Source organism: Peromyscus californicus, unplaced genomic scaffold, assembly GCF_007827085.1.
Source record: "Peromyscus californicus insignis strain IS unplaced genomic scaffold, ASM782708v3 Scaffold_8__1_contigs__length_139910024, whole genome shotgun sequence".
NCBI classification, from domain to species: domain Eukaryota; kingdom Metazoa; phylum Chordata; class Mammalia; order Rodentia; family Cricetidae; genus Peromyscus; species Peromyscus californicus.
This window is the reverse complement of record NW_026294606.1, coordinates 70,417,425-70,443,339: the sequence shown is the minus strand read 5'-3', so window position 1 is coordinate 70,443,339 and position 25,915 is coordinate 70,417,425. Positions and strand designations below refer to the sequence as shown.

Below are 25,915 nucleotides of genomic sequence, written 5' to 3'. Positions count from 1 at the left end.
CTACAGTCCATCACAGTGGGACACACTTGACTGTGGGCTATTGCATGGCAGGGGAGTGTGACTTACATCCTGGTGCCTGACCAGGAAACCAGAACCAGGGTGCCTACAATTCTAGTCTGCAACCCCCAGCTGGACCAGTTACTCTCCACGTGTAAAGGTTTCCCAGGTCCCCAGGATGCTGCTGCTAGCTGGCAGAGGATGTGAAGACACAGGAGCCTCTTCCCTTTCTCTTTTACAGTAGCCACATTCCCTTTTTTCTTGTTCTAGTCCATTACCTGTGTGCTCTCAGTAAGACATCAATATCTGCAAGACTCTGAGGCTAATTCAATTTGATTTTTGCCTTTAAATACAGGCTAAATTCTAATTAACACATTAATAAATAAAACTGCTCCTTAGAAAATAATAAATCATTATGTTAAGATAATTTCCAATACATTTTGTATATATGCTTAATTATAAAGCTTTTGGTCATAAGCAATGTTCATTTATATTAACCAAAGGATACCTATAGTGATGGATAGATGTGAATTTATTGGCACTTCAGGATAAAGAACCCAGAAAGCATGAGAAAATATAAGAAACTGTTTCTTACTGAAAAGAACATAATATTGGAACAAAAATTCAATTATACAGCAGTGACAATAGAAGAGTTCTCCACTATTTTAAGCTTTGGGTAGAATAAATTAACCATATCTTAAAATAAATTACCCAGGTGAAATACAAAGGAGGAAATAAGCATGCAGCAGCCATTTCAGATCCGCCCGAGCTGAAGAGAGCTAAAGAAAACCAGAAGAACATCAGCAATGTGATCGTATTTCCTTAAGTGTTTTTTTTCTCTGTTATTGAAATACCATACATGATTGGGAGCACAGCACCTGTACAGTTGAAATCTCACGACAATGAATGCCACTATGTGGGGTCATTCCTTGGAAGTGGAGATAACATTCCATACTGCTTCGTGTCCTCCATTATGTGCTTTTTGGGCTTTTTTTTTTTTTTTTTTTTTTTTTTTTTTTTTTTTTTTTACTGAAAGTCTGCTCTGTTTGTGCTCTGAGGGGAATTCAGCAAGTGAGACAAGACTACAAGGGTCTTTGGGTAGTCTCAAGGTCTCAAGAGGAACAGTGCATAAATTACTATTATGCATTGTCTTACATACTGTCACAGTGATTTGTATTTGTTGACTAGTTACTAATTTTTTTGAATATCTGACAAGCATTGTCTTTTTTAACCATAAGCAATAGTACTTCTTGCAAAGTGTTCTGGAAATGCAGAGTATGTCACAGGGGGAGAGGGACAGTCTTGGAGAAGGAACAAAACTGGAGTCTTGCCTTAGAGATTCAAGAATGATTTCAGGTGGCTTTTGTGAGGCAGGGTCTTCTTGCGAGGGAAAACTAGTATTTTCAGGACCCAAGCCTATTCACGGGGGAGGGGACTGAAGTGATGAGGACGTGGGATGGAGGGTGGCAGGAGGTGATGGTGGGATGGGAGCCGCAATGCCAAGCCTAAGACTGTAGTATGGAGAATCACTACAGTGTGGCTCATAGATCATTTAAGGATATGTTAACAGCCCGAGTGTTGCTCAGACTTTGATTTGGTGATTAAGTTTTTTTACTCAACTACTACTACTTCTTCTCCTCCTCCTTCTCCGTCTTCCAAAAATGTGTTGTTAGTCTTCTATTTATGATAGGAACAGTACTCTGTAGTTGGTTGTTTTTATTCTTTTGACTCCTTGGGGGCCTGTCACCCAGCTCCCAAATAAATACACAGAATCTTATTCTTTTTTATGAATGCTTGGCCTTAGCTTGGCTTATTTCTAGCCAGCTTTTCTTAAATTATCCCATCTAACTTTTGTTTCTGGGCTTTTATCTTTCTCTATTCTATACACCTTTCTTTGCTTCTTACTCCATGGTTTGCTGTGTAGCTGGGTGGCTGGCCCCTGGTGTCCTGTCTTTCTCTTCCTCTCACTCCTTGATCTTCTCTCTTCCTCTTCTATTTATTCTCCCTGTATGTCAGCCCCACCTATCTGCTCTCTCATGCCTAACTATCAGCCATTCAGCTCTTTATGAGACCAATCAGGTGCTTAGGCAGGCAAAGTAACACAGCTTCACAGAGTTACACAAATAGAGCATAAAAGAATGCAACACATCTTTACATCATTAAACTAATGTTCCACAGTATAAACAAATGTAACACTTCTTCAACTAATATTCCATCACAATGCTCTCTTAACTTCATTTGAAAACTAAGTGTATAATGGCATAAATGTCATAGAATTTACATGGTATGTCATGCATGCCAGTAGCAGAATCCAGGATGATTAGTTAACACTGAAGTGGTGGAGAGGAACATGGACCCTAGAGTACTGATAGGTTTGATTCCAGCTGTGGACTTCATTTATTATATACTCTTCATAGATTTTCACCTATAAAATTTCCCTTCTTCTAAAGCAGAGATTAGAGTATTAAAGAGATATTGCCTTTAAAGCACATGTCAAGTTGATGAATAGGAGAATCAGGACAAGCGTCTCCCACTGAATTGATGTCTGGGTTTCCATTCACTCACAATTGTAGTTTCTCCCTATCAGCAAAGCAGCTCCACAAATCTTTAGTTCAAGCTCTATCACGAATGATATTTCTACCAATAAAGATTACATGAAACATTTCTCATTGTAACTCTATCATTCCCACCCTGAGAACTTGCCCAAACTCTTACATGCAACAGTTCAAAGAATGTCACTTCTTAGGGAGAGGGTACATCTTAAGAAATCCAACCACTTCCATTTATTTTCCAGGCTTCTCAAAATTTTTTTCATTTTCATATTCATTCATAAGAGCATGCATTTCAATAGCAAGGTCTGTGGAAGGCCCTAAGGCTGAATTTAAACTCTGAAAATGCATTGACTGTTACTGTATAGCTCCTTACAAAAGAATTTCCTCTTCCAGCTTTACCTCAGCTGTCAGAAACTCTCAGCAGATATACCATCCCTTTGCTCCATGTTTGATGCTCCTTTATTTCGTGAGATGTTGTGGAATTGTTGGGATAGTTGACTGTGGATAGTGAAGTCATCTCCCTTTTCTGCCCTCAGCTAAGAAAGAAGATCCCTATGAAGTATGTTAGGGCATCTTCTGTATTGTTAGGTCAGATGTCAGGCCTTCTAACATTAGAACTTGGTAAGGAGGGCAACTGAGGTTCCTGAGAGTGTAGCTAGAGTTTTCCTGCCTGGCCCACAGTCAGGGCAAATCTCTGTCACCTGCCAGTCCCACAGCCGCTCAGATCCGACCAAGTAAACACAGAGACTTATATTGGTTACAAACTGTATGGCCGTGGCAGGCTTCTTGCTAACTTTTCTTACAGCTTAAATTAATCCATTTCCATTAATCTATACCTTGCCAAATGGCTCGTGGCTTACCGGCATCTTCACATGCTGTTTGTCATTGTGGCGGCTGACAGTGTCTCTCTGACTCAGCCTTCCACTTCTCAACTTTATTCTCCTCCTTGTCCCGCCTATACTTCCTGCCTAGCCACTGGTCAATCAGTGATTTATTTATTGACTAATTAGCAACACATTTGACATACAGAACATCCCACAGCATGAGAGGAAGGTTGGTAGAGGCAGTATGTCACTGAAGTGCATGCATTGGACTTTTGTGACCTTTGTTCTCAATGCTTCCAGTGATGGCAAGAGTCTATTGTACATTTAACATGACTTATTATTAAATGTTGCTGATTATAAATCATTTTAAAAGATGGTAATTTGGTAAACATTGCTTTAATGTTAAGAATCAGTGAACTCACAGAAGGGACAATTCCTTATTACTGATGAGATCAAAATCAGGAAGTCATCAATAAATTATATAGTGTAAAGATTAGCAATGAAAGGAATAATTTAGAACATTTGACAAGGAAAATTTTGGGGACTAGGGTCTCAAGAAGATGACATCTGGAAGAAGTGGACACAAAGTCCTACTACTATCCGAGAAGCTATTTCCAATTGATTCTTGCTGAGAAAAAGAAAATCAGCTTTGTCTAATGGAATATCAAACACACTGTAGGCCAGACTCCATGACCACAAGTAGCTGACCAACATGACAGATTCCATGTTTTTTGTTTGTTCATTTTTTGTGTGCATTTGTTTTATTTTGTTTTGGTATTTTTAGTTTTATTGCTTTTTTGCTTTTTTTGTCTGTTTCTTTTTTTTTAAGGGAAAATGACATGAAGTTGGGTAGGTAGGGAGGTGGGGAATATTTGCATTAGCAGAAGGGAAGAATATGATCAAAATACACTATATGAAAATTTTTTAAAAATAATTTAAAATGGTATCATGGAGGAAAAGATAAAATATTAATAATCTGTTTCATGTGACATTTCCTTTAATGTGTTCCAGTGGTACACATTTATTTCCCAAGATTCCGAACTGTCTTATGCTTTGTTCCCCAGCTCCAGTATAAAGAGCAGAACTATAAGGCCACTCCAGTAACCATGACTCCAGAAATAGAGAGGGTGAGGAGGAACCAAGAGCAGCTGAGTGCGGCAAGTCATTCTGTTTTCTTTTATATTTTATCTAACATGATGTAGTTTTCTTTTTAAAAACGTGCTCTGTGCCTTTGGGTAAGCTTTCACACATTCACACCTTGAAGGGCATGAAGTATGTCTCTTATGTGAGTCAGGAAGTTTGCATCGTGCTTACTTACTCAAGAGGTCTTCATGAAGGACCCAGGCTTTGTCCTGGTCACTGGGACACAAGGATCCACAAGAGCCTTTTAGCTTACTGCTAAATCTCTGAAACTGCACCTCAGTAAGAAGCTGGGAAGTAGAGAGGTTTATGTATCAGAGGGGAAAGCAGTATTAGAGCTAGGACAAGAGAAGATTGTCTTGATGGGCACTACATTGTGCATTGCCAAGGCAAGGCACCTTATAAATGAAATGGAAGACATCAGCCAGTCATTTAATAATCTGTTTTAATAAAGCAGTCCTAGTTAACAACTGAGAGGGACCTCTGCTCTGTGCTAGCCCCTCTTTTAATACTATATCTGAACATCTGAGCTCAGCATTATTCATTTCTTTGACTGGTGGATGTGGAAAACTGAATTTTGAGGAGTCAGAGACCATGCCAAGGATCCATGGCAAGTAAAGACAGAGCTGGAACTTGAACTCAGGTCTCCTGAAATTTAGAAATCTCTTTATAGTAACCATAAGTATGGTGATATTTTATTTGTATTAAAATGTTATTTGTATGTTAATAAATAAAGTTGCCCGGGGGTCAGAGCTATTAGCAAGCCATAGGAAAGCAGGGCAGTGGTAGCGTACGCTTGTAATTCCAGCACTTGGTAGGCAGAGCTGGGTAAGTCTCTGTGTGTTCAGGGATACAGCCATTATTGGATACACATGCCTTTAATCTTAATACCAATCATGGAAAACCTGGAGGCCTATACAGACAGGCTGTGAGGAGGCGGTCATGTGGTTGGGTTTACAACCAATGAGAAGGCAGGACAGGAACTCTATATAAAGACTTTAACACAGGGGTAGCTCTGGTTCGGAGAGGTAGGACCACCGCAGGAGGAAGGGTAAGGTTTTAGCTCTTAGCTCTGACCTCTTGGCTTTCTTCTTTGCATTGGTTCTGTGTTTTTTATTTAATAAGAAGGTTGGATACATCTACACATAAGTAGTTACCTTTTACCTTTTATCAACCCTTTTTGAGAACTTTCCTCAATAGCGAAAATAACCTCTTTCTTGCAAAACTGGCATTTTGAAAAACTTGAAAACGTAAGAGTAAGTTCTCTCAGGTGGAGGAAGAAAATCAAGGTCAATATAGTTTATCTTTAATACCTCTGAAGGTGGAGGAAGAAGTCAGGGACTTTTAATGGTGGAAGCTTGGGGGCCACAAGCAGACTGAAGCGCTTTCCCAGCCTGCCCAGGGGCCTTCAGTCTTGTATTGTCATGGCATCTTTCTTGTCTTTCTTTTTAAGGGTGTTCCCTATTTCCATTTCTGTTCTTTGTAGAGTCTGTAGTTAGCTTTGACATGAAATAGGCTGCTTATTGGAGATCCCCTTTTAGGCAGCAGAATCAACACTTCATCAGTTGAGTTCAGTCAACAGGAAGCTACTGTGGTAAAAGCAAGAGTGGATTTGAGCCTGAGCTCCTGTGCTCATCATTTGGAGCCCTTTATACTGCCTAATAAAAGTCTTATCTATCCTCTATAGGTCAAATATAAAGAAGAGCTAAAACAGGCAACTTCCATTCCAGATCTACCAGAGTTGAAGAGAGTGAAAGAAAACCAGAAGAATATCAGCAATGTGTGAACATCTCAGTATTTATCATTTGTATTTAATGATATCAAATGTGTCAATATGCAGATGAAGGAATCATATTACAGCAGAGGTTCTCAACCTGTGGGTCGTGATCCCCATAGGGGTCACATATCAGATATTCACGTTATGATTCATAACAATAGCAAAACTATAGCTATGAAGTACCAATGAAATAATTTTATGTTTGGGGGTCACCATAGCATGAGAAACTGTATTAAAGGGCAACAGCATTAGAAAGGCTGAGAACCACTATATTAGAGAGATTTCCTATCTGAGTTGATAGTCTCCCTTGACTAACAGCTTCTTCAGAGGGCGGGGTCAGGGTGGTGGGTGCTGCAGAGTTTGCAGTGCTGGATTATGATGACTGTCCTGTAATTTGTGGCATAGTCTCCTCAACTTACTTTTATGCTGGTGATTTCTCTGGTTCCCAACCAAAGGCTGGGGTAGTTTCTGGCATCTTGGTCCTGCAGTCTAGTTTGCTCTGTTTCCTACCTGCCTGAATTCTTGTTTGTCAGGCCCCTCTTGACCATTTTTCTCACTCATGATGATTATTACTGTGTTTCTGGGGGAAAATGGTGAAGTATGTGTGGTTGACTGGATATATTGTGTGAAATGGACCAGTTAATAGGCACTTGACCCAAGACAGTGTTTTTACTCAGACTGGTGGACTACTCTAGATCCCTCTGTTTATATAACCCACTCACAGTTCACTGAGAGTATCCTTTTAGGAAGTCATTAACATACAGAGTGGGCTCCTTGGAAGAGGAAGTTCAGAAATCTATTAATCTTCAAAGAAATCTTTATGCCTCAAACTCATAAAGCCATTTGACCAATTTATGAGTCAAAGGTAGATTGTCATTTGATTCTTTTCCTAAGAGCTATCTTTTGGAAGAGTAGATTCATTTCTTCCCACTCATACTTAATGTGACTGTATTATTCTAAAGAAGGGATGTGGTTAGTGAAAAGGAGGAAGGGAATAGAGGGAAGCATGATGTCTTTACATGGTTTGCCATGGTCACCTGGAAAATACATCCTTTCAAGGCTCTGTTGTAGTTAATTTTTGAGAAAACACAGCTATGCAATACCATTCTATTCAAACAAGACTTGTAATATCCACAAAGCATTTCTTCTCATACCCATCTGTGATTAAAGGCTCACTTCAGGCTTACTGGTGATATATTTGAGCCTATCCACAGTGATTGAGAAGAGGTACACTGCTATGCCAAAATGAAATAGATGCTTGAAGATGAAAGCATTTTAAGCCCCCTTCTCCGTCGCCTCCCTTTCACCTTTGTTTTAATGAGTTCCAGTCCTTGGCTAGCCCTTTAAAATTAAATATGACGTGATTCTTTTTTGGTTGAACTGATTCACAATCTTCTATTTTCCTTCTCTGAAATGGTAGGTTTATTATAAAGGTCAACTGGGAAGGGCTACAGCTCTCAGCGTCACTCCTGAAATGGAAAGAGTGAAGAGGAATCAAGAAAATATTAGCTCGGCAAGTGGTTTTCATTAATTTTGAACCATCGCAAAGGATGTATCCTTTACAATTTACTTGTATTGTTTATTGTCTTATGAATAAAATATATTTCCAATAAACACATATACTACTGCAGATGAATTCCAAAAACTCTCACTATATATATCTGCAGTATCGTGCGATCCCTCATTAATATTCCCAGATGTGACTGATGGTTACATCTATAGTTTATTTAAGCCATTACTCATGTTATTATAGCCAGTATCTTTGAAATCGACCAAGTCTTTGATGTATAAGTTAAAAATAATTGTCATTTTACTTACGTACTTCAATGAACATGAGTTATTAAATGCTTTCTATAAAAACAAATTCAAAAATAAGTAATTCAAAATAAGAATTCAGAAGATAACAAGTTTAGTGCATTTCTTATATCAGTCACTCAGGAAAATGGTCCATGGTAAGTATGCATCGCTTTAGTAAATTCCAGGGCTCCAGGGCTCCATAGCAGGAATCCATGAAATACCCACAGATATGAGTATCAAGCCCTGTTCACAGCACACCTGGTGGTTCTCCATGCCTGGGGGGTCAACATATGGGATTCATAATTGACAATTCTCCCATAGCATTTCTGTCTAGAGAGATTGGGCATATTCAGCATCAATAGTCTTTAAGCTGTAGCTGCTCAGAAGAAAACACAGATCTGTTCCTGGTTGTTCCTCATTCTCTAAGCAGGGAAAACATCAAGGAAGCCAGAAGAGTTTCATGTGCTTCCCTCAGCACTCTGAGAAAAGAAAATTGCTTAGCAACAGAAACCATGATCAGGCTCTATTTCATGTTTTATTTGCCCTGTTTAAATGTGCTAAGCGGGTCCACTGGTGGTTATTACTGACGGTTAGCCACACATTTGTTTCTTGCTGACAGACTTAAGTCTTTCATACAATACTTTTAAGGGAAATCATCAAGAGTGTAATTTTAAGTGACTATTCTGGGACAGAATGTAATCCACTGAAAGAAAAGATACCTGGGAAGTAATTTTGAGTAGGTTGCCCTTGACTCATCCATTTGAAAAGCTTTAAAATGTTATGCAGTTTTTAAGATTATAGTTTTCCAGTTATATGGATGTCTGCTGTTTCTTTTGCAGGTGAAATACACACAAGACCACAAACAAATGAAAGGTAGACCATGTCTGATCTTAGATACACCTGCTTTGAGACATGTTAAAGAAGCGCAAAACCATGTTTCCATGGTAGGAGGCAACAGATCATTGTCTTCATGACTAAAACATACTAAGGAATGGCAAGACCTGTGTTTGAGTGGCATTAGTTCACATTAATCTGGACAACTAACAAAGCATGGGAATGTGAATGAGCCCTTGGGGCAAGGCATTATAATTACACTGAAATGTAATGAAAATATTTATTCTAATAAAATAATTTTCCCTCAATGATTTTTGGTGTGTTTTTATTTCTAACTTGATTACTATAAGTACATTTGTGAATGACAGCTACCTAGACTTTGTTTTTTACTTAATTATAAGACATATTTTGGCATATTTGCATATTATAAAGAATATTTTTGAGTATTTCAAAATCAATTTCATGTCAATTTTTTTACCATAAAGCTTCCCATTTAAAGTGTTTAGTTTAAGCTAGTATAATTTCAAAATGTTACAATTATTGTCCTCTTTGAATTTCAGAACATGAAAAGAATGTATGTTTTATAATATACACAATTTTCATAATTATATATGAAAATTTTATATAATATATATAACTCTCTTAATCTAATTTTAAATAGCATTGTCATCTTGAAGAATTATGCTCAAATAACTTATCATTATTGCATATTGCAGGTGAGAGGAAATCAATTCGTCGTCAAATTATGTGTTTTAAGAAGTAACTAATGTTTTAAAGCACTTGTCTTTTATACCTTACTAATATATAGGTTTATATATCATTTAAAGGAGATGCTATTTTTAGTGTCTAGAAATATGAAATTATTGGTGCTTCATTTCTGACATTGTTTTTGGAAGATTTGGGCAAAACATATCATACTATGTTATGTTTATTACATGTAATAACGCAGATGCACTTTATGTGATCTCTCATTCTGTAAAAGTTGTGTGAGACAGTCAGGAATTTCAGTTTGAATTAATAATCCTTTTTCTTTTTCAGGTCAAGTATCATGAAGATTTCGAGAAGACAAAGGGGAGAGGCTTCACTCCTGTTGTGGACGACCCTGTGATGGAGAGGGCGAGGAAGAACACCCAGGTTGTGAGTGATGCTGCCTATAAAGGTGTTCAGCCTCATGTTGTGGAGATGGATCGGAGACCTGGGATCATCGTTGGTAAGCGTGTGGTCTTCTCATGAGTATAAATGGTCAAAAGACTGCGCCTGCTCTAGAACTAGCTTCTGTATTCAACTGATTTCCCGGGTTTGATATAAATTCCAACTAGATCACAGGTAGAACGCTTTGGTACCATGCTGACAGGGATCCAGGGAATTCAGAAAATAGCATTGCCAGTATTTTCTATTCTTCAAAGTTCTGTTTAATATCACCTTGTTAAACAGCATCGTCCCAGAGAGGAGTGGTTCTAATGGTTGAACATTCTGCTTTCTTTAGCTTGTGTCCTTGCTTGGTGAAAGTATTCCACTCTAGACATCATGCACATGGGAAACAGCATAGTCATTTCTCCTTTATGCTCTTTGGTCATTAAACAGAGAATCTGATGATATTCTGGAACGTGAATCATTTGTATTTTTGAATAGTGCTTCTGAACTAGGATATTTGAGGGGCACCAGAAAGCCCAATTATTTAGAGAGGGGCCCTCTCTTTATTGTTTCTTTTTCTTACATTCAGTTCAGGGAAATCCTAGGGAATGTGGCTTGAGATATCAGCAGAAATCAGACTGAAGTATAAGCAGGCTGGAAAGGAAAATCATCAAGTCCTCAGTAAAGATCAAAATTCTGAGTCTTGTTTCCTGTGATGCACTCAGCCTCTGGATTTTTATATTTGCTGTGTTGCTCACTGTGTAGTTACTTTTACCATTGCTGTGATCACAGACACACACACACACATACACACACACACACACACACACAACTTAAGGAAGGATTTGTTTTGGCTCACAGTTCGAGGGCACAGTCTATCCTCGAAGTTATGGTGGGAGCAGCTTGTGGCAGGCAGTCACGTTGCATCTGCGGCTAAGAAGCAGTGAGTGATGAATAGTTGTGCTCAGCTCCCTCTCTCCCTTTCATACACTCCAGGGCCACAACTCATAGAATGGTGCCACCTGAATTTAGGACGTGCCTTCCCACCTTAATTAATGTAATCAAGCTAATTCCTCACAAGTGTGCCCAGAGATTATCTCCATGGAGGCTTTAGATTCTGTCAAATGGACAATACAAGCCCTCACAGTCAGAGAGGTTTGGGCAGCCATCATATATACTTCTCAGTAAGCTCACTGTTAGATTACTTTCCTCTTCAAAGGGAAGAGCCTCTGCTTGAGAGCCATAGTAGTGAAAGGGCATGGAGAGGTGAGTTGGGTGGGGAAGTATGTATTTGACAGAGTAACATTTTAGTCTAAAGCCAGAGTGCTGACATGAGACACCTGAGTGCCTTGGATCATTACCAAAGGGAAACAGTGTTTTCCGCAGAAACACTCCAGACTTATTTGTAGGCTATTGATAGCTTTACTCATTTTCCAAGGCTGATTATTTAGAGGGGTCATAGTAAGATGGATGGACAAATTATGATGTTTTCAGTAAAAGTAATGCAGAAGTAGAGAGTTTCATTGATTTGTGCTAATAACTCCTAAGACAGAGTGGTGTGATTCATCTCACCCTGGGGTCTTACAAAGACCAGAGACTAGGAATGACAGTGAAATCATTGCTAAAAACGACGAAACTGTCTAGACAGTGCTCTTAAGAGTTAGTATTTATAGTATTTTTCAATAGCAGTTATCACTATTTTTTAATATAGATTTATAACTAAAAATTATTTATTCAGTGGGCAATCTAGGAGTCAGTTTCTTTCTTCCATGCAGTGTGCATGAAGGCTTGCTTATGAAATCATAAAATGAAATACATTTAACCAACAGTAAACTTCCCAGTGAGCCAGGGTCTACATCATGCATACAAGTTCATATATTTGCTCGTCAATGTGGACCAAGACGGTTGGTGCTGGTCCTATTTGTGTTGTGGGGCTCTGCTGCTTGCTAGTTGGATGAACTTGGCAGACCTACTCAATCCATCTGAGCCTCAGGTTCCTTATCTATGGAATGATAATAACAGAAGTTTAGTAGAGATGATGCTTAAATGAGTCAGGTCATAGCAGAGAACAGTGCTTGACATATACTCCACAGTGTATAAGTGATAAGAAAGTCTTTGCCTTTAGTTCACTGATTATGTTATTTTAAGCTCACCTCATTTCTCCCATAACTGGGCACTTATTTCCCAGTAGTTTATCACTGCACAGCCCTCTTAGGTCCAGCCATGGTGACAACAGATACATTCAGAAATTATTAAATTTGAAGTTTGCCTGCAGCTACAGTAAAAGAAAGGCACATCGCCCTCCATGTTGTTAGTCAGGTATCTGTCATGGTGACAAAATACTTGAGAAATCAACTTAAAAGAGGAATGTGTTAATTTGGCTGACAGCTTGAAGTTTTAGTCCATTGTCGCTTGTCTCTATTGCTTTGGATCTGTGGCAGTGCAGGGCAGGGCAGGGCAGGGTAGGGTAGTACAGTGCAATGCAGTGTGTGACAGAGGACAACAGCCACTGGGAAGCAATGAAGACTTGGGTGGGCTTTCCCAAGATCTTCTTAAAGGGAAGTCCCCAGTTACCTAACTTTCTCTCACCAGTGATCACCTCTTAAAGTTTCTACAACTTTGAATAATGTCACAGGCTAGTGAAGGGGTCTTCAATACATAGACCTTTTGGGGGACACTTCGGAAATAAGCTATGGTCATAGTGTGCTAACTAAACACAGAAGTAAACTAATTTATGGTTCATTGAGGGCAGAAACCACATTTGCTCATGCCTCCGTGCACCATCTTTCATGGTTCCCTGTTGGAATCCTTTCTACAGAATTGGTGATAAATGTGTCCTATATGGCTTTATTTGTTCCCATAGTTCCCAGTCTTGGAATGAAAACTGAACCTGCTACTGTCTACATTTTCAGAGTTTTTTCCTGTTACAGGGAGAGAAGAGTTTTAAACAAAACCATTTCTGTCATTTCCCATGAATACTCTGGTGTCCTTAGGTGGGAATTTCAAGCAGATGTTGACTGTTCTTGGCTGGAGCGCAGAAGTGCTGGGGTTTGGGGATGCTGTAGGGCTGAGTATGGCAGCCGTGTGTGAACCTGCCTTGGGCTGAGTCATAGGTGCTTTATGGAGGCTCCCGTGCTGGGCAGCAAAGAAACTAGGCTGCTCAAATTTGATGACAAACTTTCTTTGGCAGCCACACATGAAAGTGGGGACCCCTCCCCCCATTCTCTGGGCTCTGAAGTGCACTGGGCCACTTGTAACATGCTGCCTTTGCTTGACTGATTTCCATGCTGGCTTTTCAAAGTTCCCTCTTGATCTCTTGGTTTCTTCCTTTTGGTGAAAGACCTCAAAGTGTGGCGTACAGATCCTGGCTCCATCTTCGACATTGACCCCCTGGAGGACAATATTCAGTCTAGAAGTCTCCATATGCTCTCTGGTATTGTTTGAGTTCCTGTCTGTTTCCCTGGGTTTGGTAATGAAAGTTAATGATGATGAATTAAAGACTTTCACTGTGGCACCCATGCAGTGGAAATTGAAAGCTGAGAATTCAGAAAACCCAAGAAATGTGCTATGTCACTTTAAAACGACATTAGTTATTTATGAAAGCAAAACTTACAAAGGAACTTGGAAATAAATCCTATATTAGTTTGTCCTAGATGCATTTAAAATGGTGTCTAGAGCATACTTATATTTGCCTTTCATTGGTAAATATGATTCTATAGGCTTTCTGGGACAGCAAATCTAGTTATTTGGATTGTAAAGAGCTCCTGAGACAGAAAAAAGGAGATTTGTTTCATGAAATACAGTATTATAGTATTTTAGAGTCAGGTTTCCAAAATTATACATAGAACAACAGCAAGGCTTATCTACAGCATCATGCATGCTTTCCAATTAAACCTTCAGATATTTAGCATTTATCTCTGAATTTTTATACAATATAAAATGGGTAGTTCCCATGGAGGCTTATTTGACTGCTAGCTTGGCTGATGTGTCTGTCATTAAAAGGGGAAAATGAATGATTTGGTATAGGTACAGCATGACTAAACATTTAGACTTTTAAGCCATGTTTAGCAAATACAGTCTGAAAATTACTGTCTAATTTCATCATCTCAAAAGAAACAAATTACAAGTATCAGATACCCAGGGCTACTTGAAAGCAAGTATTTAAAGCAGATGTTCACTTTTAAAGATTTCTTTTTTCTTTTCTGTTTGCTATCATCCATCTCCTATCCCTTATATCTCTTAAAACAAACAAACAATTGGACCCAAGAGGTTAAATGAGAAGAAATGTCTTTTAGGTCCTGTATGGATGTGATGCTGTTCCTGCTAAGTCTGGGGTTGGTTGACTAGAATAGCAGAGATTAGGGATTATTATTTAATCAGGGATTGTTTTTGCTTCCTTGTGAAGCTTTGTCTGTTGTTTAAGCCACTCATTCATGTATCTGAATATTCTCCCTCTGATGTAGAAAAGGCGAGTCAGTACCGGAGACATCTGTCTCGCTCTCACTCCAGCAGCACTTTTGGTACAGGTCTGGGAGATGACAAGTCAGAGATCTCCGAGCTCTACCCTAGCTTTTCATGCTGCAGTGAGGTAACAAGACCATCGGATGAAGGAGGTATCATACCGCAGCCATTTAAAATGAACTCACTTTTCAGATGTGCACCAGAGTGTCTTTTACTGACTTTCACCTTTGCTTGAGTGTATTTGAAATTTTAATTCTAAGTTTGGAAAGTTAAGAATCTTGACTTAAAGCTACTAACTTGTAGTTTTGAATGCTTCACTGTTGTCCATGGAGTAGATCCATAACAACCAAAGGGTCCTGGGAGATTTGCTGCAGCAGTGCATGATGGGAGTGCATGTCATGGGTATATACAACCTTAGTAGACACCAGAGTTCTGTGTAGTTTCTGTAGGACTTCCATTAGGGGGAGAAAATCAATCTTACAGTAACACTTGAGTGGTTAAGAGATTGCTATAAATTGGTGTGTGTTTATATACTGATATATGTATATTTATTGAGTTAGAGCTTGTCAAAAAGAAACGGCATGTCATACTTGGGATGTAAGATTTCTTTTTTTAAGTAGAAAATATTGTTGGTATTAATAATCATTACTTTATTTTGAACTCCACTCCTTTTCCTGTGCTTTTTCTTTTCAGTATCCAAGCTAATGGATTGCTTCTAGAACTTTCGGTGAATTCCATTAGGATGTTACATGGCAGCTGCTGCCAATAAAGCCATTACTAGTGACAAGACTCAGTGCATAGGGAAGACAAGGAGACAACTCAAATATTATGAGTTTCCTTTTCAAAGGTCAGACTGCTGAAGTTGCTAGATAGGAGTTTGAAGTTAAGTGGTTTAAAACATTGGAAATAAGTATCATTTCCAAGGACAGCTCTTGTTATCAAGCCATTGTCTGTATTCATCACAGTAACACACTAATGAACGTAAAATCAGTCATACTCTTTATACTTGAACTGTAAACTCAGTCTGGCTTGAGATTGCTAGAGGATTTGTTGGGGATGGAGGACTTCCTTTTATACATCTTTTTTTTTTCCAAGACAGAATCTTTCTACAGACAAACCCAGACAAGCCTCAACCTTGTCATCCTCCTGTCTCAGCCTCTTGAGTGTTTAGATTATAGGTGCCTGTGAGATCATGCTCATCTCCTTTTTATGCAATTCCAAAGAAACAATTGCAAACTAGTTATGCCTTATGGTAGATAAAAAGCCTGTTGCGCCGGGCGGTGGTGGCGCATGCCTTTAATCCCAGCACTTGGGAGGCAGAGGCAGGCGGATCTTTGTGAGTTCGAGGCCAGCCTGGTCTAGAGAGTGAGATCCAGGAAAGGCGCACAGAGAGACCCTGTCTCGAAAAACCTAAAAAGAAAAAAAAAAGAAAGCCTGTTGCTCACTTTCTTCTGGATCCGGCTCATTCATGAAGGCTTCTGTAACTGCTTCAAATATTTTTCTTCTTTTTGCACGGACAATATTGACTCTTCCTTCAGTGCTTTTCAAAGTTCAAATGTACACACTAATGATGATGCTTGATGGGTTAAACACAAGAAGCAGATGTAAGAACTAGTTATGGTCAATGACATTTAATACCACCCAGAGTGCTTGCTTCAGGGGTGACTCTTGTATCTCATGGGCACAACAACACAGCAATCACTCATTCACTCATCTAAGCATCAGACATACATGTGCACCAGCCAAGAACTTGGATCTGTAATACATCCCATAGTGAAGAAAAGAGACAGGGATCTGCTGTGGGGGACATAGCATCTGGTGGGGGACCTTGATATTAAACAAGCACAAGATGATACTACACAATTATAAACAGTGTCAGTGATATGTGCAGATTGGGTAGGGCCTAAAGGGTAGTTGACAGGCAGTTCCTTTTAGCCTTGAGGTTAGAGAAACCTTCCTCATGGAAGAAAAGTGGTTCTGACTGAGCAGAGTTCAGTGAGACTATGACACTGACTCGTTCTAATGGAAGTGTCGGCTAGACCGTTAAAATTCAGAGACTGCGCTGGAGGTGTCTTCCAAGTCTATGACCTTGGATGATTTCACATAGAGAAAATTCAGAACTTCCCTCTCTAGAGGCCTCAGCTCCCACCTGCACTAGTGAGAGATGCCCAGGTCAGCCTGGGTCATTACTTTTTCTCTCCCAAGGCTGTAAAACACGCTGCTGTCAGCTGTGTGTTGTCTCCCCTTGCCTTTTCAAATCACTGTTGTGTTTTCACTCAAATTATTTCAAAAAGGGAATCCATTCCTGTTTGAAGTTGAACCGAAAGAGAAGATGTCTCTGTTGAGAAAAAGTACAAACAAATATTCTTTTGCTTCTATTAGATGTTGAAAAATAGAGTTAAAAATAACTTGTAATCTTTCTGCCTCAGCCTCCTGTTTACTGAGTTTATAGGCATGTGCTATCATGCTCATTTAGGAAGAAGTTTAGAAATATTTGTTGATGGTCTGGAGAGAGAGTTCTGTGGATAAACCACTTGCCATGCAAGTGTGATGAGTACAGTGTGGATCCCAGAAACCAGTGCCCCATGGGTATGGTGGCCCTTTTACAATTCCAGCCTGAGAAGGCAGAGACAGGCAATCTTTAGAGCTGGCTGGCTAGTTAGTCTCTATAGGTAAGTTCTGGGTTCAGGTGAAGAGTGATTGAGGATGACTACAGATGTTAACTTTGTTTTTCCACACACACATTCACCCAAACACATGAGGACATGCATACACACATGCACATAGACCATACACACGTAAACACGTACAAACCGTTCGTTTGCTTGCTTATGTGTTTCTCTAGTTAGTGACTGAGTGGTGTTGGGATGGAACCTTGGGCTTCCTGCCTGCTAGGCAAGCACTCTACCACATACCCAGTCCGGAAATGTTATTTAAAAGGAAGGTGCTTTCTATTCTGAGCAAGGTAGCAGGAGCTCTATTTCTGACAAGCAGTGATAGCTCACTGGGTTGAGGAAGGCCTTGTGATGTCAAATTGACTCTTTTGAGGTGTTTGTAAGTTTCTGCCATTTGTAGGCACCTCTTACAAGGCTACTATACTCTTTCTTTAGGGACACCTCCTAGTATTTCAGGTAGGCATTGAAGTATGAAGCAGAAGTGAAAATGTACAAGTAAGTTTGTTGATATCAACTCAGGTGATTCAACACCAGAAAGTATCTATGCTCCTTGGAGGAGTCTTTAAGACACATGAGTCTATAGTCTTAATTTCATTCATTTTAGGTGCAGTAAAGCATAGTCTATGAGATCCATCTTGTCTGTGTTCAGCAATTAGTGACATACACACTTCATGCATTCAAAACTATCCCCCAACTACCAAACTACTGTTATGGGTCTGAGATTGTTCAGAGAATTGCTCATCTGACCGTGAGTAAATTTTAATAAATAAAAGATTTTATTAAATATTGTCCAGGAACATGGCCACTGGCCAGGTCCACAGTGGGGACTCATGCTTTGGATTATGGCCCTGAATTACATTAGTCAGGGGCTTCTAAAGGCAAAACTCACAAGGCTATGTGCTTCCTGGCTTCATGCAATCAGAGGCAAGCATACATCCTGACGTACATCTGCTTATGTACTTCCTGCCTACATGTGATCAAGCACATATACTGTGTAATTGGGCCAAGCAAGCTTGTTTACAGAAGTGAAAACACATGGCTTGTTATTTTACATGAGCAGCCTCCAGTATTCCAGGAAGTTATCTGTCCTTGGGCAAGTGGGACTTTTAGTTAGAGGCATTTTTGTTTTGTAGGTCTCTTAAGCACAGTAATCTAAACTTAAAGCATAGTGTTAGCCATCACACTACCCCATCTCCTTGCAGATCTTTGCTTCCTTGGGCTTACAACTTGCTGAATGATGACTACAACTCCCCAGGTTCTGGAGTCAACCTCTTTGGACTCATTCTGCACTTTTGCCCTTTATTCATTCTCCATGATGAATTCGTTAGAAAGCCTCCTCTTCTCTACCACGGCAAAGCCTCTCCTGTCGCTGCTTGTGGCTACTTATCTCACGGCTCAGAAAATCCCTGAGCAAATAGCTGACAGAAGTGATAGAAGGGAGGCAGGCTTGATTTTGGCCCAGGGTTTAAGAGGCTATACAGTCCACCATGGCAGGAAAACAGGATGGTATTTGTGGTGGCAGAAGTTTGTGGTGAGGACTCCTCACATCTTGGTTAACCAGGAAGCAGAGAGCTTGGACCACAAGCAGGGTTAAGCTATAACCCTCAAAAGCTGTTCCCTCCAGTGACCCACTTTCTCCAGGGAGGCCCTGCTTCCTAAGGGGTCCATACCCTCCTAAAAGAAACCAGAAAATAAGGGCCACAGGGCTGGGGAGATTCCTCAGTGGGTAAAGTTCTTGCTGCACGAGCATGAAACCTGAGGATCTGAGCTCAGATCCCCAGCCCACATGTAAAAATCCAGGTGTGATGATACATACCTGTAATCTCAGTGGTGGGAAGCAGAGCCTGGAGGATCCAGTGGGCTCACAAGGCAAACCAGTCTAGCCAATTGATAAGCTCCTCAATAAATAAAGTAGAAAGTGACCTAAGAAGACACCTGGGAGCCGGGCGGCAGTGGCACACGCCTTTAATCCCAGCACTTGGGAGGCAGAGCCAGGTGGATCTCTGTGAGTTTGAGGACAGCCTGCTCTACAGAGCGAGATCCAGGACAGGCACCAAAACTACAAGCAGAAACCCTGTCTTGATAAACCAAAAAAAAGACAACTGGCATGGACCTCTGACCTCCATGAATTCAAATACATATACACAAATATCTTTGTGAAATAAACTGCTCTCTTGTAGAAGGCCTGGAAGGAAACTTTCACACTTTTGTTGCAGTATTTTGATGTTTCAATGACATTGAAGCAAATCTGAAAACAACCTGAAGTAGAAACATTCCCAGAGGGTTTTTTTTTTTCTTTCCTTTTTCCTGGCGAGGCAGGGAAGAGATAGTATTCATGACTTCTTGGAGGCTTTGAAATGTAGGTTCCCCTTTGAAATGCGTGCTGTACTGGGCTCTGTCGAGGAGGAGCTGATTGATTACTAGACAGAGTTTTATGGTGATGACAACTGTTTGGTGGAAATAATTAGTGTCTTTAGCAGCAACAGTCAATCATGTGCCTTTGTTTAAGCTCTGTCCCCAGAAATTGAAATGCATTTTATAACACTTGCTAGAGGACGGAGAAAATGGAAAATGTTCTTATGTATTTCAAATGTTCTTTTTTCTTCCAGATTTTCTCAATTCCTTTAAATTTGGGTGTGTAGGATCTTTATATGATTAAAATGTGTTATATCCTAGAAAATGGTTGTTTTATAGGACTCAGGCATCTCCTGCTGTAGAGGGGCATGTGTGGCAAAGCCATGCTGTATATCAGGACACTGGGCCTTGGGTCCTGACACTTAACTCGCTCCGATTTCCTGTGCATGGGAGACAGGAGTGTTCTGAGATACTTTATGCTTCTTTAGCTAAGTGCCATAAATTTCGGTGAACTCTTTTCCCTGTCTCTATGACAATGTGTTTATGTTCTAAAAGCCATCTGCTCAGGTTTGCAAGTGAGGTGTCTAGGCAGCTGTGAAGCCCAGTTATCGGGGTCCTTCTTATGAGAGAGGGGGGGAATGCTGATTGTGAGGACACAGGGTTAGACAGCCGTCTTGTTTCCCTGAGGAGCAGTGCAGCAGCGTTCGCATTTCATTGTTAACCTAGAAGAATTCTCCGAATTTCCTGTTGCTTCGGCGCGTCTCTCGTGCCAGTTGCCCATCTTGCTTTGATTGCTGACTATTTCCATTCTCTGTGATTATCTGGAACTTGCTTTGCTTGCCAGGCTGTCCTCCAATGGATTAAGTTCCTAAAGGGTTTTCCTTGAATATCTCTATTGTGCTGTTTTGATTCAATAACAGAGGATTTTATTTAAACTTCATCCAATTTTATTTTGATTCTTGCATAGCTGAAATCATCTCTATTGCCTTCCAGTGTTGCCCCTTTGCTTGCTCTTTGTCTGACACATGTGTTGTCTGGTGGACATGCTCCTTATGGTCTCTGCTTGTTTTGCTGGGGTCTCCTTTGATCTTATGTTTGTCTTTATTTCACTTGTCTCCATGGTGTATCTGCCTCCTGGTACTTCTTTGTGTTCCGCTGGCTTTCCTTCACTTGTGGTCCTCTGGTGTGGCGGGGGGCTTTCTAATGTGTTTGCAATCACAGTTATTCTTTGCTGCCCTCGGTGTGAACGTGTGCTCAGTTTGGCTTCAGGTATTTTCTGTGTTTCTTTTTCTTCTGCAGAGCATCAAAGGGCGTAGGGGTGTGATGGTGAATGAAAAACAGGTGCACTTTTCAAAACAGACATTTCAGCTCTCCAACCTTGTGAACTTTCCCCCAGTCCTTTCCGCCTTCCCTGACTCAAAGTAAATGTCTCAGTTCCGTGGAGCTTAACCCAGCCTGGCCAAGCTGCGTGTACAGGACCGTTTAGTGTTTCAAAAACAGAGTAGATTGTAAGGGAGGTTTCTGAACTTTCTGAAATTCTGACCCACTAGTCTACAGGTGAAAACAAAGTGCTACACCAACTAAGAAGAGAGTTGCCCTCAAGATTTAGTGGTATAGTAACTCTGTCTGCCTATTGCCATTTATCCAGCATCTTTCATATGAGTGAGATATTGGAACACACAAATAAAAGATATGGTTATTGTCTTCAATGAACTCACCGTGTTCCAGATGGTTAACCAGATCTATGGTGCTCTGGAAGGCGAGCATTGCCTCTCTAATTAGAAATGACCAAGTAGAAAAACAGGTAAGGGGATTTGGAGGCAGAAACACTGGTATGGATGATAACAGAGAAGCACACTGGAGACCTGGTGTGGCACCTCTTGTGCCCAGGGCCTTTGTGGGTCTAGGAGATGCCCAACTAGAGTATGGGCAGCACAGAGCCCCTCTGACAGAGATGGGATCTAGCAACATGTAACCCTGGTCCTCAGGCCTTATCCTATAACTGACAAGCTATTTCGAGGACCAGCTACCCAGACTTGCTGGGCTCTCCTGTGAGGTCTAGTGTACCCTTAGTGCTTTTCTAAGGATGTGGTTCACCTTTGTTGCATTTAAGTTCCACCAACCCCTTCTTAGCTAAAGGGACAAATGGTATAGAAATAGCATTGGGAATTTTTGTTGCAACCATTATTGTTTTTCTGTTGTTGTTGTTTATATGAAAGAGCAGACATGGTGAAAACCAAACACCTTCCTTTTGAAAAACTTCCAGACTCCAGACAAGGGATCAATGACTGGACATTCAATAGGCATCTTGAATCTTACATCTGAAAACAAAATTTTATTTCTAATTTCTCTTCTCACCCTATGTGTTTTCTCTATGTACTTTCCATCTCAGCTATGATGAGATTATTTAACACTTTGGCAAAAACCTTGGAGACAATGTTACCACCTTTCTTTCTTCCATGATGTCCTTGTCTTCAAAACAGTGTATGTATCTTTATATAACACCGGTGAGGTGAGATACTTCTCATTACTTCTACTATACTCTGCGAGAATTGCCACCCAGATGCATTGAGCTTATAGCCCGGATGCATTGAGCTTATAGAACTAGGCTCCTGCTCTCTCTAATTTTATCATTAGCCACATTGCCCTGCCTTGGCCTCACCCCACTATCAGAGACATCCTTTCAAAAGCTGGATTTGATCTCAATAGATTCTTGTACCAAATACTCCAAAGACTCCTGACCTCACTTAGATAAAATTGAAAGGCCATAGTCTGTGGGAGGCCACAACTGACTCAGTTTCCCAGGTTGAATCTGAAGTCTGTTCTGAGTCAATAGAGTTCAAGCTTGCCTGCTCCAGAGCTGTGAGAAAATCTTGATTAGCCCACAGAAAGGAACATACTGTCTAGCTAGATGTAGGCTGCTGATGCCAGCGGAGGTACATTGAGATAGAAAATGAAACTGCCTGCTCCTTGACACAAGGACAGGATAAATAGTAGTTGAATGCCTGTGCTGTGCATTGTCTTACCTCTGTCCTTCAAGACTGTCTATAAGCTGACTGTGAAATAAACTTGGGGTTGTCTGGCATTGACTGGCAGACCTCCCTTGACTCTTTTCTGTCTTCTTCATTGTCTCTACACTCTGCACACCTCTACCAAGCTACCCAGCTGACTGTCGACAGGCTCCTACAATAGTCCACAAGGCACTGCATGATCTGGGCCTTGGCTCTGACTTCATCTTCATTAGCCTTTTTACTCTGATTATACAGCTCCCCTGGCCATGACAGCCTGCCTGGTATACTCCTGCCTCTGGCCTTTCCAGTCACTGGCCTCCTTGCCTAGAACATTCTTTCCTCCAGTGACTTTGTGGCTTGTTTACTTCTTCAGTCATCTGATTAAATGCCAACTAATCAGAAAGACTTTCTTTGGTCATACATCCCACATACACTCCATATGTATATGGATGTTTGTATATGTATGTCTGTGTACCACTTGCATGCCTGATGCCCATGAAGGCTGGAAAAGGAGGTGAGAAGATGGTATATGATACTCTTTGACTGGAGTTACAGATAGTTGTGAATTGCCATGTGGGTTCTGGGAATCAATTCTGGGTCCTCTGAAAGAACAGCCAGGGCTCTCAACCACTAAGTCATCTTCCCAGCCCTACTTCTTGACATTTAATTAGCAAATTTGCATACTGTCTCTCCCAGAATCCAAACTCAATGAGGACATAATATTTTTGTCTGCTTACTGTTTATTTGATCTCTATCCTAGAACTGTCACCTGGTATATTTATAATCAATAAATATCACTGGGTATATAAATATGTTCAAATTAGAGTTTAACCTGGAATATGAAGAAGCAGCTTTGCTGCATGTGTTAAATCAATAACTCTTGACATTATTATTATTCTCTAATTAAAGTTTATTTGAATTTGAAGACAATGCTACTATTTGTAATCTTAAAAAATATTAAGATAGATTACTGGGACATAACATTGACGATTATGTTTATTACAAATCTTGAGTCAGCTGATGACCTTCCATAACTAGGAAATCAGCAAACAATTCCTGCATTAATACTCTGCTTTCATGTAACTACTTCTGAACTTATTGCTTTATTTTGCTCATGGCATCTGCCATGCCACAAAAGTAGAAGTGCCCATCAGAATTCCCTCATTATACTCTGGTTTATTGTGAGGTCATTAACTCTGTGGGGACAGTGGAGGTATGGGAATGTCACTTAGCTATGTTAAAAAATGGGGAGTATAGAGAGAAGGGATAATGGACAGGAAGCTGAATGCAAGAACAGGAAGATCCTTCAGATGGGACACAAGTTATCCAGGATGGTGTCATTAATCCACTTCCCATTAAACTTGGAGCAGAAGTATCAAATACAAGTACATAATAATAATAATAATAATAATAATAATAATAATAATAATAATAATATAATAAATAGTAATAATAAGCTACTAATATATGCAAGTAATGGACATGTGTCCACTTAGCTGTATTTCCAAATGTCTTTTTTATTTATTTAAGAAATTTTAAAATTAATTTTACATACCAACCACAGATCCCCCTCTCATCCCTCCTCCTACTCCCCTCCAGCCTTCCCCCACCCCCTGGCTCATTCCCCATCCCCTCCTTCAAAAAGATAAGGCCTCCCACAGGGAGTCAGCAAAGCCTAATACATTCAGTTGAGGCAGTACCAAGCCCCTACCCTCTGCATCAAGGGGGCTGAGCAACGTGTCCCACCATAGATAATGGGAAAGCCAGCTCATTCACCAGGGATAGATCCTGATCCCACTGCCAGGGGCCCCTCAAACAGACCAAGCTATACAACTGTCTCCTGTATGCAGGTATGCAGAGGGCCTAGTCTGGTCCCATGCAGGTTCTATAGCTGTTGGTCTACAGTTGTCTCTGTAGATTTCCCAATCATGATCTTGACCTCCTCCCCTGCTCCACCCTTTGCTCATATAATCCCTCTTTAATTGGACTCCTGGAGCTCCCTTGGTGGTTGGCTGTGGATCTCTGCATCTGCTTCCATCAGTTACTGGATGAAGGCTCTATGATGACAGTTAGGGTATTCACCAGTCTGATTACCCGGGTAGGCCAGTTAAGAGGGACACATGGATCTCCTTGGAAAGAGGAAACAGATGAGGTCTCCATGAGTAAACTGGGGATGAGGTGGACAATAGAGGGGAGGGGATGGGTGATGAGAACATGAGGGAACAGGGTGGTAAAGCTGAGGGAGGGATGGAGTGGGAGAGCAATGGAAGAGATATCTTGATAGAGGGAGACATTATGGAGTTAGGGATAAACCTGGTGCTAGGGAAATTCCCAGGAATCCACAAAGATGACCCCAGATTAGACTACTAGCAATAGTGGAGAGGGTGTGCAAATGTCTTTTTAATGTGAATGCTACCCAGAGGATCCCAAGCCTTTGCATGATATCTGTTGAGGAGTTTTGATTTATAGATGACATTTTGCCCCCTAGTTCAAGGTTATTATCTTCTAATCATGAGCATAGTTTTAAAATTAGACAATCTACTATATTAGAAAATAATTCTCTGAAAGAGGAAACAATGATGTACTCTGGGGGCGGGGAAAGAAACTATTACAGAAAATAATATGAAGATTCTCAAGAAAGTAGAAATAATTACTATATAATCCAATAATCTCTTTTCTAGGTGTATACTCACAAAGAGATGACATCACATTCCAATAAAGCATTCCCATGTTCAATGCAACATTTTTTTTTTCCAGTTCAGCTAACAACCTTGATGTCCATTGAGGGATGCATAAAGAAAAAGCAGAATAAAGTACAAAAGAAATATTATTCAGCCTTTAATAGGGGATGTTGCCATTTGATAGACTATGGGTGGAGCCAGAGGACACTGCATTAAGTAAAATAGGCCAGGACACTGTGAACAAATATCACGTGATCTCATTTGTGTTTGAATTATAAGTTAACAAGAGATCAGTACATATAGATAGGGAAGAAGGCTGTGGTCACTATGGTAATCTGGGAAGGAAGAAGGAAAGAAAAATAGCAGTGGCTGGAGGGTGCAAAGTAGCAGATATGCAAGACCAGTGCAGCTAGAGACCTAATGTACACCATGAGCTAAACCTTGGGATTCTGTCACAGAGTGGACTTCAGCAGTTTCCGACACACAAAGTATGTGAGATGAAAGGGGTGTTAGTCTCCTTCTTTATGATAATCATTTTACTTCTATATTGGTAGACTTCAGGTATAAAAATATTTAGTTCCTAAAGAAAAATTCTGATCTAGAAATATTCGCCTTCATTTTAAAATAAATTTATTTCTATTTTCAGCCCTATTTCAATTTTATGACCCTAGTCTCAT

At 40.3% G+C, this 25,915-nt stretch overlaps 1 protein-coding gene across 21 annotated transcripts in view; it reads left to right on the top strand.

Annotated features, from left to right (window-relative positions):
* The window catches only part of Nebl (nebulette), a 365,241-nt gene that overhangs the window by 322,978 nt on the left and 16,348 nt on the right, over positions 1–25,915 (top strand). For 19 of the 21 annotated variants that reach the window (XM_052728294.1, XM_052728291.1, XM_052728293.1 and 16 more), the window contains 5 exons: positions 4,438–4,530; positions 6,201–6,293; positions 7,711–7,803; positions 8,927–9,031; positions 9,960–10,131. In XM_052728294.1, the coding sequence (XP_052584254.1) occupies positions 4,438–4,530; positions 6,201–6,293; positions 7,711–7,803; positions 8,927–9,031; positions 9,960–10,131 (556 nt within the window). Of the gene's footprint in view, positions 1–712; positions 806–2,747; positions 2,751–4,437; positions 4,531–6,200; positions 6,294–7,710; positions 7,804–8,926; positions 9,032–9,959; positions 10,132–13,395; positions 13,489–14,518; positions 14,669–25,915 lie in introns of all 21 variants that reach the window. The other 2 variants (XM_052728303.1, XM_052728302.1) reach the window with 2 other exon arrangements.